The sequence below is a fragment of the Orycteropus afer genome, unplaced genomic scaffold (assembly GCF_000298275.1).
Source record: "Orycteropus afer afer isolate SDZICR_OR568_19922 unplaced genomic scaffold, OryAfe1.0 scaffold00010, whole genome shotgun sequence".
Lineage (NCBI taxonomy): Eukaryota > Metazoa > Chordata > Mammalia > Tubulidentata > Orycteropodidae > Orycteropus > Orycteropus afer.
Window position 1 is genome coordinate 6,180,169 of NW_006921597.1, and position 17,216 is coordinate 6,197,384.

At 38.7% G+C, this 17,216-nt stretch overlaps 1 protein-coding gene across 1 annotated transcript in view; it reads left to right on the top strand.

The window, feature by feature from the left end:
• Positions 1-17,216, top strand: part of SPAG17 (sperm associated antigen 17) — a 413,793-nt gene that overhangs the window by 320,167 nt on the left and 76,410 nt on the right. The window contains exons 30-35 of the mRNA XM_007950259.1: positions 240-381; positions 3,206-3,360; positions 7,530-7,718; positions 11,281-11,426; positions 11,523-11,653; positions 13,436-13,563. Of these exons, the coding sequence (XP_007948450.1) occupies positions 240-381; positions 3,206-3,360; positions 7,530-7,718; positions 11,281-11,426; positions 11,523-11,653; positions 13,436-13,563 (891 nt within the window). The remainder of the gene's footprint in view (positions 1-239; positions 382-3,205; positions 3,361-7,529; positions 7,719-11,280; positions 11,427-11,522; positions 11,654-13,435; positions 13,564-17,216) is intronic.

Sequence of the window (17,216 nt, forward strand, 5' to 3'; positions counted from 1 at the left end):
GACCTTAAGCAAGTTTCTTAACATCTCTAAGCCTAAATTTCCTCATCCATAAAATGAAAATGTCATTTGTTCCTTCTTAGGTTTCTTGCAAGGATTAGATCTGATCTATGAGATAAAATTTTCACTTATATAGTCTGGATTTTGATGAAACCATCTTTGTCTTAAATGGGGAGCAAAAATAAGTACACTTAAGATTAACCACTTAGCCAAATGATGATGCCCTGCCTTCATGCATTCAGGTTATGACAACTCGAGAAGACAAAGTGGTCATTGTTGAAAGGAAAGATGGGACTCGGATAGTGGATCATGCTGATGGCACCAGAATCACAACCTTTTATCAAGTTTATGAAGATCATATTACTCTAGATGATCAAGAAGCAAGTAAGTTTAGTTTTTCAAATATATGGCAATATTTTATAACTCTTTAAATTAAAATGGGTAGAATCTCACTATTGTTGAACACATACATAAGAAAATTAATTTTTTGATGGAGTCAGTAAATCAAATGACATTTATACAATCCAAAGCAGGGTCTAGGAGAATCTTTTATTATGATCTTTATCTTCAGTAGAGATGGAAATGATAATAGTTCTAACTGAGTGATGCATATAATAGCATCATTTTCACCATAAAGTTCTATGGTCCAGATTGATGGTGATAAAAGCTAATAATTGTGCCCTAACTGCCCTGGACTTCAGCTCGCAGACTGGTATCTTTTGATATATATATATTCTAATTTGCATAAACAGGTGGCCTCAGAAACATCTCCCTTTAAGTCGGAGCATGCCTCTCATTGTCAGAAAGGGGGTATGAGTGAAAAGAGAGCTGCAGCTGCTAATTAACAGAAACCTGCCCACAGAATATAAAAGCCTACTGTCCTTCCTAACCTAAGTTTGTTGTTGTTGTTATGTGCCGTTGAGTCAGACCCAACTCATAGCAACTCCTTCTTGGGTTTCTGAAGTGGTATCACTACGGAAGTAGATTGCCCCATCTTCCGAGGAGTAACTGGGGGGTTTGAACTGCCAGCTTTCTGGTTAGCAGTCAAGTGCTTTAGGCACTACACTAGTTTAGAGGAAAATTATCTCCTTGACTCCCTTCTCTTTAATGCCAGAGTTTATTTAATGCATTAAATGTTGTATTGCCAAATTAAGTGCAACAATATTGGATATATATACATACACTTCTGAGTATACGTATAGAGACACTCTTACAGACAGTATTTTACGGAAAAAGTACACATTTTTTTTTTTTTTTTTTTTAACCAACTGTGCCTCCCTCAGTAAGGTATTTTTCTAAGTGTGGTATGCTAATATGAAAATACCTCATGCGGGGAGAGCTCAGTTGCCAAAAAATGTATGACACACAGTATTTATGGAAACATAAGTATTTGCACAAGGAAACAGATACAAGGATATTCCTTGAAGTACTAGATATAAAATTGAGGTATTGGAAAAAATGAAAATGTTCATCAATGGCAAAATAGGAACATAAAATATAGTATATTCTTACAAGGGAATACTATATAGCAGTTGAGAGGAATGAGATACACACATTCACACACACGTGTGTGCAAACAACATACATTAAGATGTTACTGAATCTGTTGCTGTCAAGTTGTTTCCAATTTATAAGACCTTTTAGGGCAGAGTAGAAATTCCCTCATGGAGTTTCTAAGGCTGTAATCTTTGTGTGGAAGCAGACTCACATCTTTCTCCCACAGAGTGGCCTGGTGGAGTCAAATCACCAACCTTTTGGTTAATGGTTGATTCCTTAACCACTGCACCATCAGGGCTCCTATCAAGATGGCCAGATATCTCAAAATACTGTTAAGTGTAAAAAGCAGGTACTGAATGATACATAAATACATTATTTATGTGAATTTAGAGCACACTTAAAATATATACTCTTATTTATGTGAATTAGAGCACACTTGAAATATATATTCTTTGTGTATATAGTAGGAGCTCTGGTGGCGTAGTGCTTAAGGCATTTGACTGTTAACCAGAAGATTGGAAATTCAAACCCACCAGCCACTCCTCGGAAGGAAGGTTGGGCAATCTACTTCCATAGTGATACCACCTGGGAAACCCAAGGAGTGGTCGCTATGAGTCAGATTCAACTTGCTGGCAGTGGGTTTGGTTTTTGGTTTGGTGGTATATATATTTTATGAAATATATATTTGGGTTGTGAGAGGGGAATAAACTCAAGGATAAGGATAAAAGTGGATTTCAAGTTTACCTGTATTTTGTTTTTCTTATATACATATTCACATTTTTTTTTTTTTTTTAATTAGGATTTGGGTGAAGATTTACAGAGTAAATTCACTTTTCATACAGCAGTTCACATATACTTTGTCTCATGTCATTGACCAAAATTTACAATGCAGCAGCTCCCCTCCCACTTCCTCCCCATAGTTACCTCCTCCCAGTGTCCATCCCTTCATACTCTTCGAGAGGCCCATTTTCTGCCAACCCTGTATATGATCTTGGATACACTCTCCATTTAGACATACATAATTGTTTAGCTTGTTCACCCATCTATCCGTCCCTATACCCATATTTGCTTTCATTAACAACTCAGTATTGTATTTACAAAGGGGTTCATATTTGTTGTTTGTACTGCCCATGTAACTCTCTCTGTCTTTCTCATCCTCAATGCTGCCATATTGGTCACTCACATTTGGTACATTGCCCTTCTCTTCACCCAAATCAATATTTATCTCTATCTATCTAACAGCATTCCCTCCCCTTCCCTCCCACCCCTGGTAACCAACAAAGAAAATGTCCTCCAATATATAAACATTTCCTTAACTTTTACAATAACGGACTAATACAATATTTACATATTCACATTTTTAAAGGAAATACGGCAAAATATTAACAGGTATAAATTTTGATTGATGGATACATTGAGTGGTTAAATTATATTTGATGCTTTTCTGTATGTTTTAAAATTCTCAAAATAGAAAGAGTAGTGAGAGTGAAACAGTACACTAAATTAAATACAAAGATTTCTTCTGAAATGATGAGGAGAATAGGCCATACTCTAACCCTTTGAAGTTCTCAGGAGCTGGTCTCTGCTTTTCAATTGTGTTGTTTGCATGGAAGTGTAGTGAGCCAGGAGACAGCCACAAAATCAGCAGGCTGAGGGCTATTGCCCAGCATATGCATCTCACCAGATCTGCTAACCTCGCATTTGTTTACAGCTGAGAGTCTTCAGACTGTCACCAGGCAAGTGAAGTGCATGCGGATAGAGAACTTACACTATGCCACGGTTATCACTAACTGCGAGGACAGTAGCTGCTGTGCCATCTTTGGAGATGGAACGTCTATTATCGCAAAGCCACAGGGAACATACCAGGTAGGTGCAGGAGAAAAATGAGGAGCACCAAAGGTAAGTATCCACTCTGCTAAGAAACCCACTTCTCGAGGCAGTGGAAGGCCCTGCAATGTAGACAGTTATTGCTTCCTTTTTTCAGCTGGTCTTAAAATACCCTCCTCTTTTCATTTTCTTTTTATTTATTAAGCTCTTTCTATAAGTCATTTCAGGAAAACATTGCCCTGCTTGTTTTATAAAGGCTTTTGTAGTTTTGAATCAAAATTATAAACCAAAATGTATCTGCAGAGGATCCCTTACGTGCTAGGCGCTGTGAGTTTAAAAAGCACTTTCGTAATCTGGCTCATACCTACCAGACCAGCTTCATCTCCTGCCCTTTATTTCTTCATTCCTATTTTCCAATCCTTCCCATCTCCAGTCCATTCCCACTCTATGTAATCCCTTCAGGATGGATGGAGAGGTGGGAGGGAGCATGTGGTCTGCGTGGTGCTGGGAGAGCAGCTCAGCTTGCCTAGCTGAAGCAAAGCTTTGTCCTGGGAAGGAGAGAGAGGAGCACTATTAGCACCTCCCTCTGTCATCATGCATTTCCCTATTAATCACAATGACCCTATGTCAGCCTGCAGTCCCTTCAGTCTTGAAAGGATTTGCCTTTGCCTTTCTACTTGCTGGAGCAGGGAAGCATGGATCACGATGTCACACTCAATGTCACAATATACTGAGCGTTCAAAGCCAGAAGAAGATACACAAAAACCTCATGAACTAACGTTTGTGATTATGAAAGTTGCTGAAGCCAGTTTATTTCTCCCACCAATCCTAATAGTGCTATTCTAATCCCTTTGCATCTAATTAGATTGTCATGGGGCAAAAAGATGCTGAAACTGAGAGATGACTGTGAAATCTTGCAACGGGAGAACCAAAAAAATACCAAAAACAAAAACAGTTGCCATTGAATCAATTCCAGCTCATGGTGATCCCATGTGTGCCAGAGTGACTGTGCTCTGTAGGGTTTTCAAAGGCTGATTTATGAAAATAGATCAGCAGAACTTTCTTCCAAGGTGCCTCTGGGAAGCTCCAAACATTTTGTTAGTAGCTGAGCATGTTAAAAGTTTACACCACCCAGAAGGAGGGGCTGCTTTTCTTACTTAGCTTTCAGAATGCCCATTTCTTAGCCAGGTTGGAAGCATCTATATATCCTAGCCCCATATGTCCTACCATCATTAGCTTCCCCTTAGATTCAGTGATGAGGCCTGTTTTTGCCTTTTTAAGATCACCAAATCCTAATGGTTCCAACTATAAGAGCAGAGGGATTTTGAATCATGGAAACAAAGGTGTGCTGGAACAAGACTTCTGACTACTCTTGTTGTTGTTGTTGTTGTTATATGCCATCGAATCGGCCCCGACTCATAGCGACCCCTCCTTGGGTTTCCCAGGCAGTATCACTACGGAAGTAGGATTGCCCAACCTTCCTTCCGAGGAGTGGCTGGTGGGTTTGAACCGCCAGCTGTCTGGTTAGCAGGCAAGTGTCTTAGCCACTATGCTACCAGACTACTCTTCTATACCAGTCTAATTTAGCCTAAGTAATTCCTTTGAAGAAGATATCAAAATGTAAAAAAAAAAAATCATTTAGAACCAAGCCAAAAACCAAACCCACTGCCATCGAATGGATTCTGACTCATAGCAACCCCCATTGAATTTCCGATGCTGTAAATCTTTACGGAAGTAGATTGCCTCACCTTCCTGCAACAGAACAGCTCATTTAGAACAATACTGCTTAAAAAGACTTCAAGAGCCCTTGTCTTTATTAGCAGTGCTGTAAACAAATGTCTTGTCATAAGCAAAGTGGCTTATCCTCTACTTGGTATGTTATATCGATTGAAAGAGGCAAACTTTATAGTAAAACCTGAGCAGTACAATTTTGTTAAGTAATACTTCTTGGAAGGAAGTTTGGGGAATCTACTTCTGTTGTGATACTACCTTGGAAACCTAAGGAAGGGGTCGCTATGAGTCAAGTCCAACTCACCGGCACATAACAACAACAATCAGGTTAATAAAAGAAAATCTCTAGTAAAGGAGATGGGTCATTGTGATTTTTGCCACGTTGAGTCCATAGGTCTCAATTTAAATCCAGTTTAGTATCCAGGTAAACTTCCTGAAAGGAAAGGCATCCTGTCCCTTCATCAGGGACTTCCCTGGTTGGTTTAAGTATCCATTCAGATTCTGGAGAACCAAAAGAGTTGGTTCCAATTACTCTTTCCAGTGTAGTTATTTTGATGGAGTGACTGACTTCTAGAATTTCCTACTCTGCCGTTTCATGTGGTATCACATTTTTTTTTTCTTTAAAAGACAACTGTATAGAGCAACAATTATATGGAAATCCCATCAGTACACTTTTAAAATTGCTGTTTTATGCAATTTTCTTACATTATATCAGATCAAAGAATGGGGAACGACTGCATCATTACATAATTGCCAAGTTATGTCATTACATAACTACCAAACTGCATCATAACTGCCAAACCACTGAGAATCATGGTCCAGCCGATTTGGAACACAACCTTCACCCTCACAAGGGGAATGCAGATTTGTATGGCTATAATAAAAAAAGGTGAAAATAGCAATTGTTAACAAGAATATGGAGAAAGTAGAACCATCATATATTGCTGGTAGGAGTGTAAAATGGAGCAGCTACTATGGAAAACAGTGTGGCAATTTCTCAAAAAGTTACATAGAGTTACATGACCCAGCAATTCCATTTTTAGGTATATACCCAAGAAAAATGAAAACATATACCCAAACAAAAATGTGTACACAGATGTTTGTAGCAGCATTATTTATAATAGCAAAATTGTGAAAACATCCCAACTGTCTATCACGTCATTATTGGATATTCAATGGAATATTATTCAGTCATAAAAAGGACATGAAATATTCATACATGCTATGACATGAATGAACCTTGACAACATAATGCTAAGTGAATGAAGCTGGACAAACAAGGCCACATAGTGTTGATTCTACTTCAGTGAATTCCCAGAATAGTCAAACCCATCAAGATAGAAAGTAGATTAGTGGTTGCAAGGGATTGGAGGTGAGGGGACTGGGGAGTAATTGCTGATGGTACAGGTTTATTTTTTAGATAGTGAAATGTTCTGAAATTAGATAGTGGTGATGGTTGTACACATTGTGAGTGTACCAAAAAAAAAAAACCCACTGAATTATACACTTTGAAAGGATGAATTTACAATATGTGAATTATACATCAATTTTGAAAGGGTCTATCTCAGCCACTCCTCAGAAGGAAGGTTGGGTAATCCTACTTCTGTAGTGATACTGCCTCGGAAACCCAAGGAGGGGTCACTATAAGTCAGGGCCGACTCGACGGCACATAACAACAACAACAACAATCTCATCCCAAAGTCATTACACAAAAGCTATTACTTAAGGATGGTCTCAGATTTATGAAAATAGATCAGCAGAACTTTCTTTCAAGGTGCCTCTGGGAAGCTCCAAACTTTTTGTTAGTAGCTGAGCATGTTAAAAGTTTACACCACCCAGAAGGAGGGGCTGCTTTTCTTATTTAGCTTTCAGAATGTCCATTTCTTAGTCAGGTTGGAAGCATCTATATATCCTAGTCCCATATGTCCTACCATCATTAGCTTCCCCTTAGATTCAGTGATGAGGCCTGTTTTTGCCTTTATAAGATCGCCAAATCCTAATGGTTCCAACTATAAGGGCAGAGGGATTTTGAATCATGGAATTAAAGTCATTACACAAAAACAAATAAAACCTTCTCAGAGCATTTGTCCTGTGGCTTTTGACCCTCTTGGAGATGTTTCTTGCCCAAGACCATAAAGAAACCAAGTATTTTGAACATTTTAATCTTTACCTCAGTCAAAATAACTGAAATATCTGAATTAAGAGGACACAAAACAACTACTTAGGAGAGATATTCAAGGGAGCAGGTCAGATGTGAGGACATAGGACAAATTATACCTTAATCATTCAGTTTGTCTCTGTATCAAAGTGTCCTTCCCAAACCTTAAATCCTATTTGGGTAATTCCTTCTTCTTGGAAGCCCTAAGTTTGTGGCTAAGATCTATGCATAATCTTTTTCCTAAAATGATTTTCCAAGTCCCTCAATAAGAACAGGAATTTTTTTTTTTTTTTTTTAATTCTTTCTGTTACCCTTCCAGGTGTTGCCTCCAAACACAGGCTGTCTTTATATTGACAGAGATTGTTCAGCTATGTATTGCCATGAATCAAGCAGTGATATATATCATCCTTTCCAAAAGCGTGAGCAGCTCAGAGCTAGCAGATACATCATGAAGCACACGTCAGAGATTATCTGTGAGGTGATGGATCCCGAGGAAAACATTTTCCAGGTAAAGTGCATTTGTAGTATAAAGAGAGAACCTGGGGCTTTGCTTTTGAGATATTCCACACTAGACAGTGTCCACATGTTTTTTTACCTTGGTTGCTTTGGTATTATTAATCATCCATTTACTGTGAAACCATAAATTGGGCAAACCATAATGAATGTCAGTTCCTTTCTTTGATTCTCAAGTGTACTTCTGTAGGGGAGGGCAAGCTCACCAGTTGCATTGGTAGAAATGTTAAGGCCATGTAAATCATCAGAACAGAAAGGAAGAAACATTAGCAGATGCCTAAAAGTAATAGACAACAAGAAGGAATGATATACGAATAGTATGTACCCAGGCTGAAGTGAGTGCAGAAACATGGGGCAACAGACAAGATTGTTTGACCAGGAAGAATACATGGTTGTTGTTGTTGCTGTTGTTTGCCGTTGAGTCAGACCCAACTCATAGCGACCCCTCCTTGAGTTTCTGAGGCGGTATCACTACAGAAGTAGATTGCCCAGCCTTCCTTCCAAGGAGTGGCTGGTGGTTTGAACCACCAGCCTTCTGGTTAGCAGTCAAGTGCCTTAGGCACTATGCTGCCAGAGCTCCATGGTAAGAAATGGCAATTAGGAGGAGTCAAGTTGGGTTGAAGTTCAGGAGATAGAAAGTCTAAAGAGGTGTTCAGCTAGTCTATGCCAGAGCTTCATCTTCTGTTCTTCCATCCTTCAGCACCATGACTATCCCCTTACTTCTAGGCCACTAACCAGTTGCTGGAGCGTTGATTTCACCTCATGGCCATTCCATGTGTGACAGAGTAGAACTGTGCTCCATAGGTTTTTCAATGGCTGATTTTTCAAAAGTAGATAGCCAAACCTTCCTTTTGAAGCACTTCTGGTTGGACTTGAACCTCCAACCTTTCATTTAGCAGCTGAGTGCATTAACCATTTACACCACCAAGGAACACCACTTCTAGGTCAGGCCTTGGCAAATCCCAGCCTTGTGGACCACATACAGTCTGTTACTTTTTTAAATGATTGGGAAAAAATCAGAAGAAGAATGTTTCATGACATCAAAGTTATATGAAATTTAAATTTCAGTGTTGTTATATAAAGCTTTATTGGCATATAACCATGCTCATTTATTTATATATTATCTATGGCTGCTTTTTGTATGATTAGGGCAAAGTTGAGTAGTTGCAGTAAACTAACTGTATGGCCATCAAACTCTAAAATATTTGGCGTAGTGCCTAAGGCATTTCACTGCTAACCAGAAGGCTGGCGGTTCAAACCCAGCAGCCACTCTGCAGAAAGGAGACCAGGTGACCTACTTCTGTAAAAATTTACCACCTCAGAAACCCAGTGGGGGTCGCTATGAGTTGGCATTGACTCAATGGCAGTAGTTTTGATTTTTTGGTTAGTTCTTGACAGAAAAAAACACTTTTGTCAATGACTGCCCTAGCACTTACGTTTTTTTTTTTTAAAACCTCCTCACATCTTATCTAACAATGGAATTTCATGCATCAGTTACAGGATAGTAAAATTATTTTTTTTAGATTTGGGGCCATATCCCCAATTTGGAGTCCCCAGTTTTGCCTTGATATGCAGAGAAACCCTGAACTACCTTATTTTTCTTTGTTAACTAAATGAGACTTTTCACAGCATGAGGTCAATCTGCTAACAAGTTTCAATTTACAGTGAATTTGAAGTAGAAACTTAAAGCCCAAAACCCTCTATGTTGAAATGTCTAGATTGTCCAATCCAAGCATTCTCCCATGCTTTGTTCCTCCACTTGGACATCTCTCAGTGGTATTTAGCCTGAGCCACACTTCTTTCTGAGGAGACCCATGACCTATCTGGACAGCTATGATGGCTAGAACATTTTTTTCTCATATTGGTACTAAATCCATATGTCTTCTACCCTAACTCTGCCCTTGGAATCACAGAATGTAAGCCTCTTCCATGTGATTGTCTTTTAAATTTTGTAAGACATGGCAAAAATGGTTAAGCGCTCGACTACTAGCTAGAAGGGTTCAAACCTACCCATAGGCACCTCAGAAGTCAGGCCTAGTGATCTACTTCCCAAAGGTCACAGCCTTAAAACCCTACTTTGCACACATGAGGTCACCATGAGTTGTAATCAATTCCAAGGCAACTGACAACAATCATATGAGTAAGGGCAGTGAGTAGAATTCTTGCTTTCCATGCAGGAGACCAAATTCTATTCCCAGTCACTGCACCTCACGTGCAACCATCACTCATCTGTCAGTGGAGGCTTGAGTGTTGCTGTAATGGTGAACAGGTTTCAGCAGAGCTTCCAGACTAATACAGATTAGGAAGAAAGCCTGGCAATCTACTTCCAAAGCTCAGCCAGTGAAAACCCTATGGATCACAGTGATTCAGTCCTGTTGTGCATGGGGTTGCCATGAGATGGAGGCCGACTCAAAGGCTGCTCACAACAACAACATCATATGAGTATCCTCTTTTCTATGTTCACCTTCTGATTCCTCCTGCAAGCAGTCCTCAGAGGACATGATTTTGAATCCCTGTACCTTCCTCTGCCTCTGAATATATTAGTTTGTCTCTCAGTTTGTTTTCACATTCTAGGTATTGATTATAAGTAGAGATGTGCCACCAAGTTTTAACTTTTTTTTTTTTTTTAATTTTTATGTGATTTGGGTGAAAGTTTACAGAGCAAATTCACTTTCCATACAGCAGTTCATACACATTCTGTTTCATGACATTGACTGCAATTCCCCACAATGTAATAGTGCTCTTCCCACTTCCTCTCTGTTGTTATTTCTGCCCTGTGTTCTTCTTTCTTATGCATTTCTGCCCCCTGAGCTATCTCCACCTGCAAATACTGCCCTTCTGTTTTCCCATGTTTGATTGTTCTAAGGAGTGTATCTACCCAATATAAATGTTTACCCCATATACTTGTCTATTGTTTGGCTGGAAGCCACAGGAGGGAGTTCAATTCTAGATGTAAAGGCTAACTAGGGGCCATAGTCTCAGGGGTCTCACCAGGTTCTATCAGATCAGTAAACCTGGTTTTTGTTTTATTTATGATTTTGAGTTTTGTTCTACATTATTCTCCCACTCTATCCAGGATCTTCTGCACTGATCCATTTCTGAGTAGTTGGCAGTGGTATCTGGGCACTATCTAGTTCTGGTCTAATGATTATGTAGGCTGAGGATCCCGTGGTCTACTAGTCCCTTTCACTAATTGTTTCCATGCATCTTTGGTTTTCTTCATTCTTCTTTGCTCTGGATGAGGAGAGACTCATTGTTGCATCTGGATGGCCACTTGCAAAGTTTTAAAACCCCAGTTGCTACTCAACAAAGTAGGATATAGAACGATGTTTTGGTGTAGTATGTTATGCCAATTGAGCTTGATGTCCCCTGTGACCATATTTTAACTTTTATTAAGGCAAACTATACTTACTAAAAAATACCTTACAAGCAAACATCCCTGATTTTCTGAGTATACCTGAAGATCATTGGCTTTCTCAAATTGGACCAGCAGATATGTAAATTTTATGGCATTTTTTTTGGGGGGGGGGGTGCTTATGTACATTATTATCCTTCAGGTCATGGCTGATGGTAGTGTATCAACTATATTACCTGAACAAAAATATGATGAGGATATAAGTTCAAATACTGAGGGCTATGAAAGTTTATCATCTCTTCACCTCCAGAAGAATCATCTGCAAATCTATGGTGAACATGTTCCCAGGTAAATAGTAGGAATTTAAAAAAAAAAAAAATTCCAAGCTGAAAAAGCATTTTAACAGAATACTTCAAGTGATTAGATTTTTCTTTCTTCAAATAGGTTTTTTGTTATCTATGCTGATGGATCAGGAGTGGAACTTCTTCGAGACAGTGACATAGAAGAATATCTATCTTTGGCATATGGGGAATCCATGACTGTAGTTCTCCAAGAGCCCGTCCAGGAACAGCCTGGTAGAGAACCATACTCTCTGGAGTTCTCTGTGTCCCTTTACCAGCTATCATCCCCCATATTATCTAATCCCTCATTTTCTCTACTTTTTCCCCTTTGTTCACTTTTCTACTTTCCTTTCCAAATATCAGGCCATTTTATGACCTAGTTATGTAGTTGCTTGAATTTATATTCATATCATGCTATATCTGAGCACCAATTTTTATGAACTGTGTATGAGTGCCTCTCCTACCTATGAGTAGACTTGGGTCTGTGTTTAGGCATATACCTACATGCCTATGTATGTGTGTGTGTGTTTTAATTTTTTATCTTAGTATGAAAAAAAAAAATACTAAGATATCTCTTGTAATTCACTGGCACTTTAAAGATATTACCTTGATGCCATTTAATACAATAGGAAAGTGCATGTGATATGTAAGTTAGAATGTCAACTCAAAATAGATAATAAGTTACGTAAGTTATATTCACTGGGCACCTTATGATTTTCTTATCTATTTCAGAAAAATCAGTGTGGCTGGAAGTTCAGGAGTAAGAACCATTAGAGTACACAATAATGTGTGTATTTAAATACAGATGTAACCCTGCATGCTACCTGTGTATGAAAAACAATATGTTGTGTCTAGGTTTATGTGTGTGCTTGTTTTTACTTTTCCTCAATTTGATGGGATATATTTTGTGTGCATTCATGAATATGATTGCATCTCTGGGGACTTTTAAAGCTTTTAGCATCTCAGTGTGCATACACAATGTAATAGACCTCATTTTTGTTTGTGACTATGTCTCTGGCTGGCTATGCAAGGCTTGTGTGGAACTGTATGACAATAAGAATTCATTTCAAATAGCTTTGTCAGTCAGTCATTTAACTAACTTCTACTTGGCAACCCACCATGTACCAAACAATGACTGGGAGTTAGGAATGCAGTGGAGAACTAAGAGAGCATGGAAACTGATTTTGTGAAGTGACAAGTTTAATGGGCTAACCAAGATATTCGTTAAATAGTCAAACAAATAAATAAATGATTATAAAATATGATAAGGTTTATGATGGAAAGGAACATGGTTCTATGATAGTATATAACAGAGGACCCTGGTGAATTCTAGAAGGCTTCCCTGAAGACTCTTGAGCCAAGAGCTAGTAGATGAGTATGGACTAATTGAAGCAAGAGAGAGAACTTTCATGGAAGAGGGAATACACATGAGGAAGCATAAAGCATTCAGAGAACAGAAAAAAAAGAAGGGGTTGCAAAAGTAGCTGAGGCACAGAAGGAGAGAATGGTGCAAGTTGAGTTAGGAGCCAGAAAATGGTAAGGAATTCTGTTTTTCCTATAAGTAATGGGAAACCAAAGGAAAGTTTTAATCATGGACTAACAATCATTCATCATGGTTTCAAGGTGAAGCTCATTCAATGAGTAAATATAATAGAGAAGCTAATAGTCTCTGTAATCCAAAACAAGATCTCTTTAAGGCAGATGATGTTGCCTTGGCCTAGGGTAGGGTCAGTGGTTGGACTCAATAAATGTTTGGTGGTAAAACTGATTGTCTTGGTTATGGGTAGGATGCAGTTGTTGAAGGACAGTGGGTGTCAGTCTCTACTCCTAAGTGATCTAAATCCAGCCTCATTCTTCTTAAATTGTAAGGTCCTTCAGCATAATCACCATGTCTCACTTATATTCTTATGTAGAAGAAAGTTCAAAAAGTGCTTGTTGAATTTAATGAGTATCTATTGAACTTCTCAGAATAATTTTGATGTAAAAATGATTTTCTGATAACTTTCTTGGAACCAGGTGCCCTGAGCATCACCGTTCTTCGCCCTTTTCATGAAGCATCGCCATGGCTAATGAAAAAGGAATTAGACACAATTGTTCCTCCTAATCTCCAGTCAAGGACATGGGAGACATTTCCCGCAGTTGAGGTATACATTTTGCTACTGATAAGATTTTATTTGTATATTCACCATCAATGGACCAGAGTCTCGGGTTTCCTCCCATATAGTCACAAACTTTCATCCTTATGTAAAAGTTTAATAGGTTTAAGGAGTTTTATTTTTGAAGATTTTAACATTTACAGATGTGGTGATCCAATTTTAGGGACATATATCTGACTATTTAATCACAGTTTTTATTTATTTAATCCTATATTACAGGCTTAAATATCCTCCTATAATGTAAAATAATCTGTTCTTAGTATCCATGCTTATTCTACCTCTCCTATCATGGAATAACTGACATTATGCAAAACATAAATCTTCCCTTCTGTCATTCTATATTGGAATTTTCTCCTTTTTTTCTTTTATATATAAAAAGTACACTAACTGTGTATATAAGAATAATGTAAACATAACCATCAAAGAGTGGTTTTTTGTGTGTGAGTAAATCTTTTCTTGAATTTTTGTAATAGTGGTCTCATATAATTTTTGTCTTCAGCATAATGTCTTCCAGATTCATCCATGTTATGAAGTGTTTTGCAAATTTATTGTTATTCTTTAATGTTGTATAGTATTCCATTGTGTATATGTATGTGTGTGTTTATCCATTCATTATTTGATAGGTGCTTAGGTTGTTTTCATCTTTTTGCTATTGTGAATAATGCTGTGTTGAACATGGGTGTGCATATACCTATTAATTTCATGCTCTTATTTCTCTATGATATATATCTGGGAGTAAGACTGCTGGATCATATGGTATTTCTATTTCCAACTTTCTAAGAAAGCACCATACCATTTCCCACCATTTTATAGTCCCACCAGCAGTATATGAGAGTTCCAATCTCTCCATGCCCTCAGCACTATTTTTTGTCTTCTGTTTTTTAGAATTTTGCTATTAAAGCTGGGGTGAAATGTTCTCATTGTTATTTTTATTTGCATCTCTCAAATGGCTAATGGTTGCAAGCACTTCTTCATGTGTTGTTTGGTTGCCTAATGGTTACCAGGTATGGGGTTGGGAAGGAATTACTAACTAGAGAGTGGACACGTATTAACTTGGGTAAAGGGAAAGGCAATATACAATGAGAAGGAGGTCAGCATGACCAGAGCAAAGGAAGAAACAGGGAGATGTACAAGAGTAAAAGGCAACAAAGATAAATACTATAACATATATAATCCTGAAATAACAATAACAAGTAATAGTCTGTGAGTAGTTACATAGATAGACATGCAAGCTGAACAGGTGTGGGAAGGTAAATGAGACTATACCCACAAGTACATATAGACTTGGCAGAGAATATTTCTACATATGTATTTTATGTGCTGCAAATGTATCCATATATATAGAAGAGCATACAGAGGGCAAAGGTATGAAAACTTCTTAGCCATAACCAAACATCTTGAAAGAATGAGTCATGGGGCTCAGTGAATTAGGACCACTGTTTCTGGGAACATCCAGGTCAATTGGAATAATATAGTCCACAAAGAATGTTCTACAACCTACTTTGGTGAGTAGCAAGTAGGGTCTTCAAAACTTGCAAGCTGCCATCTCAGATGCAACGATTGGTCTCTCTCCATCCTGAGCAAAGAAGAATGAAGAGAATCAAAGATTCAAGGAAAACAAGTTGATTCAATGACTAATAGACCACATGAACCCTAGCCTCCACTACCCTGAAACCAGAAGAACTAGATGGTTCCTGGCTACTACTACCAACTCTGATCAGGATCACAATAGAAGGTCCTGGATGGAGTGAGAGAAAAGTATAGAACAGAATACAAAATCACAAAAAAGACCAGGCTTGCTTGTCTGATAGTCTGGTGGAACCTCTGAGATTATGCCCTTAGACAACCTCAAACCTGGAACTGAACTGTGGTAGTTAAGGTTGTGTGTCAACTTGGCTGGGCCTGGTTGAGTGGCTGGGAAACTGGTGGTAGTTATTCTCATGATGAGACTGGCAATCAACTCCTTGGTGGCATCTACCACAAGCAGCTGAGTAGCTGCTTTAGGGATGTGGTCTGCTTCCCATATATAAGAAGTAGATTTGGGAATGGTCTCTACCTTACGGCATGCTTGAACCCTGCATGTAGCCAAGTTGTTGTTCAGCAGCCTGCCACATGCTTTGCTGATCTTGGGACTTTCAATGGACTTGAATCAATGGCCTACCATGTTATTTGGTAACATCAGGACTGTGCCATTTTATTTGTTGACCTTGGGCTTGTTAGCCTCAGCGGCCAGTAGTTGCCTGAGTGAAGAGATTCCTCTACCTTCAGAGGGCTGGGAGCAAGAGGCAGAGCTGAAGCCCAAGGTCAAGGGGCTTTCATACAGCCCCTAGGGCCTGGCACTTGGAGCTCAAACTTCTAAACTCCAAATATTGTAGGAATAAACTCCTGTTTGTGAAAACTATTCCATTTGTGGTATATTCCTGTCTGAGGGCACTGTTGTTGTTTGTTGTTATTTGCCGTCGAGTCGACCCCGACTCATAGCGACCCCTCCTTGGGTTTCCAAGGCAGTATCACTACACTAGGTAACCAAAACAGAACCCACCTCCAGGTTTGACCTTTCAGTCAAACAATAGATAGCCCTATCAAACGAACAATAACAATTGTGAAGAATGTACTCCTTAGGACAATGAACCATATGAGACCAAAAGAGCAGCATTTGCTCAAAAACAAAGCTCAGAAGTCAGAAAGGGGAAAGAAAGAAGGCTGAATGGAAACAGGAAACTAAGAGTGCTGTTGCATTGAGGGAATTGCAACTAAAGTCACAAAACAAAATGCATATAAATGATTGAATGGAAAACTAATTTGCTCTGTAAACTTTCACCCAAGCCACAATAAAATGTTCAAAAATATTTGTAGAAGAATAATGTGAAGGATTACACACAAGAATTTGCAACTGTGATGTTAAAAAGTAAACATTATAATTATGTCAAACTAGAGAAGACTAGGGAGCTCTAGTGGCGTAATGCCTAAGGCATTTGACTGCTAACCAGAAGGTTGGCAGTTCTAACCCACCAGCCACTCCATGGCAGGAAGATAGGGCAATCTAATTCCGTAAAGATGTATCACCTTGGAACCCAATGGGGGTCACCATGAGTGAGAATAGACTTTATGGTAGTACCTACAGTAAACATGTTGAGATGAAGGTGACCGGGAATTCTATTATTTATCAAAAGAATTAATAATTTATTAATGTGTGATTTGAGACAAGGCACATTGGACCTTGGTTTCATTATCTAAAAAAAATGAAGAGGTCATACCAAATGGCTCCCTACGGCTATAACAAAATTCAAAGCACTACATTATGACATTAACAAAGGAAGTTTATTCTCTTCCCCTGAAACTCTTATGCTACGATCTTCTCGATATGACCCAGTCTAGACAAGCCCCTAAGTGATGTCACTGGCCAGGCCTTGGACATGAATAGCAATTAGAAATGAAACATATTGGGCACACTGCATGACATAGGGCACTAAAACACACCACTCCTAAAAATCAATGATAAGGTTAACCTAGAGATTTTTGTAAGGCAGAATCTTCTGAGAATGCTCTGGAACCATGCTAAAGCAAGAGTGATCTCAAAAGTGGCCCACATCCGTAAGATGATTTCTTTCTCAAAGAAGGTCTCTAGGTCAAAATGAAGG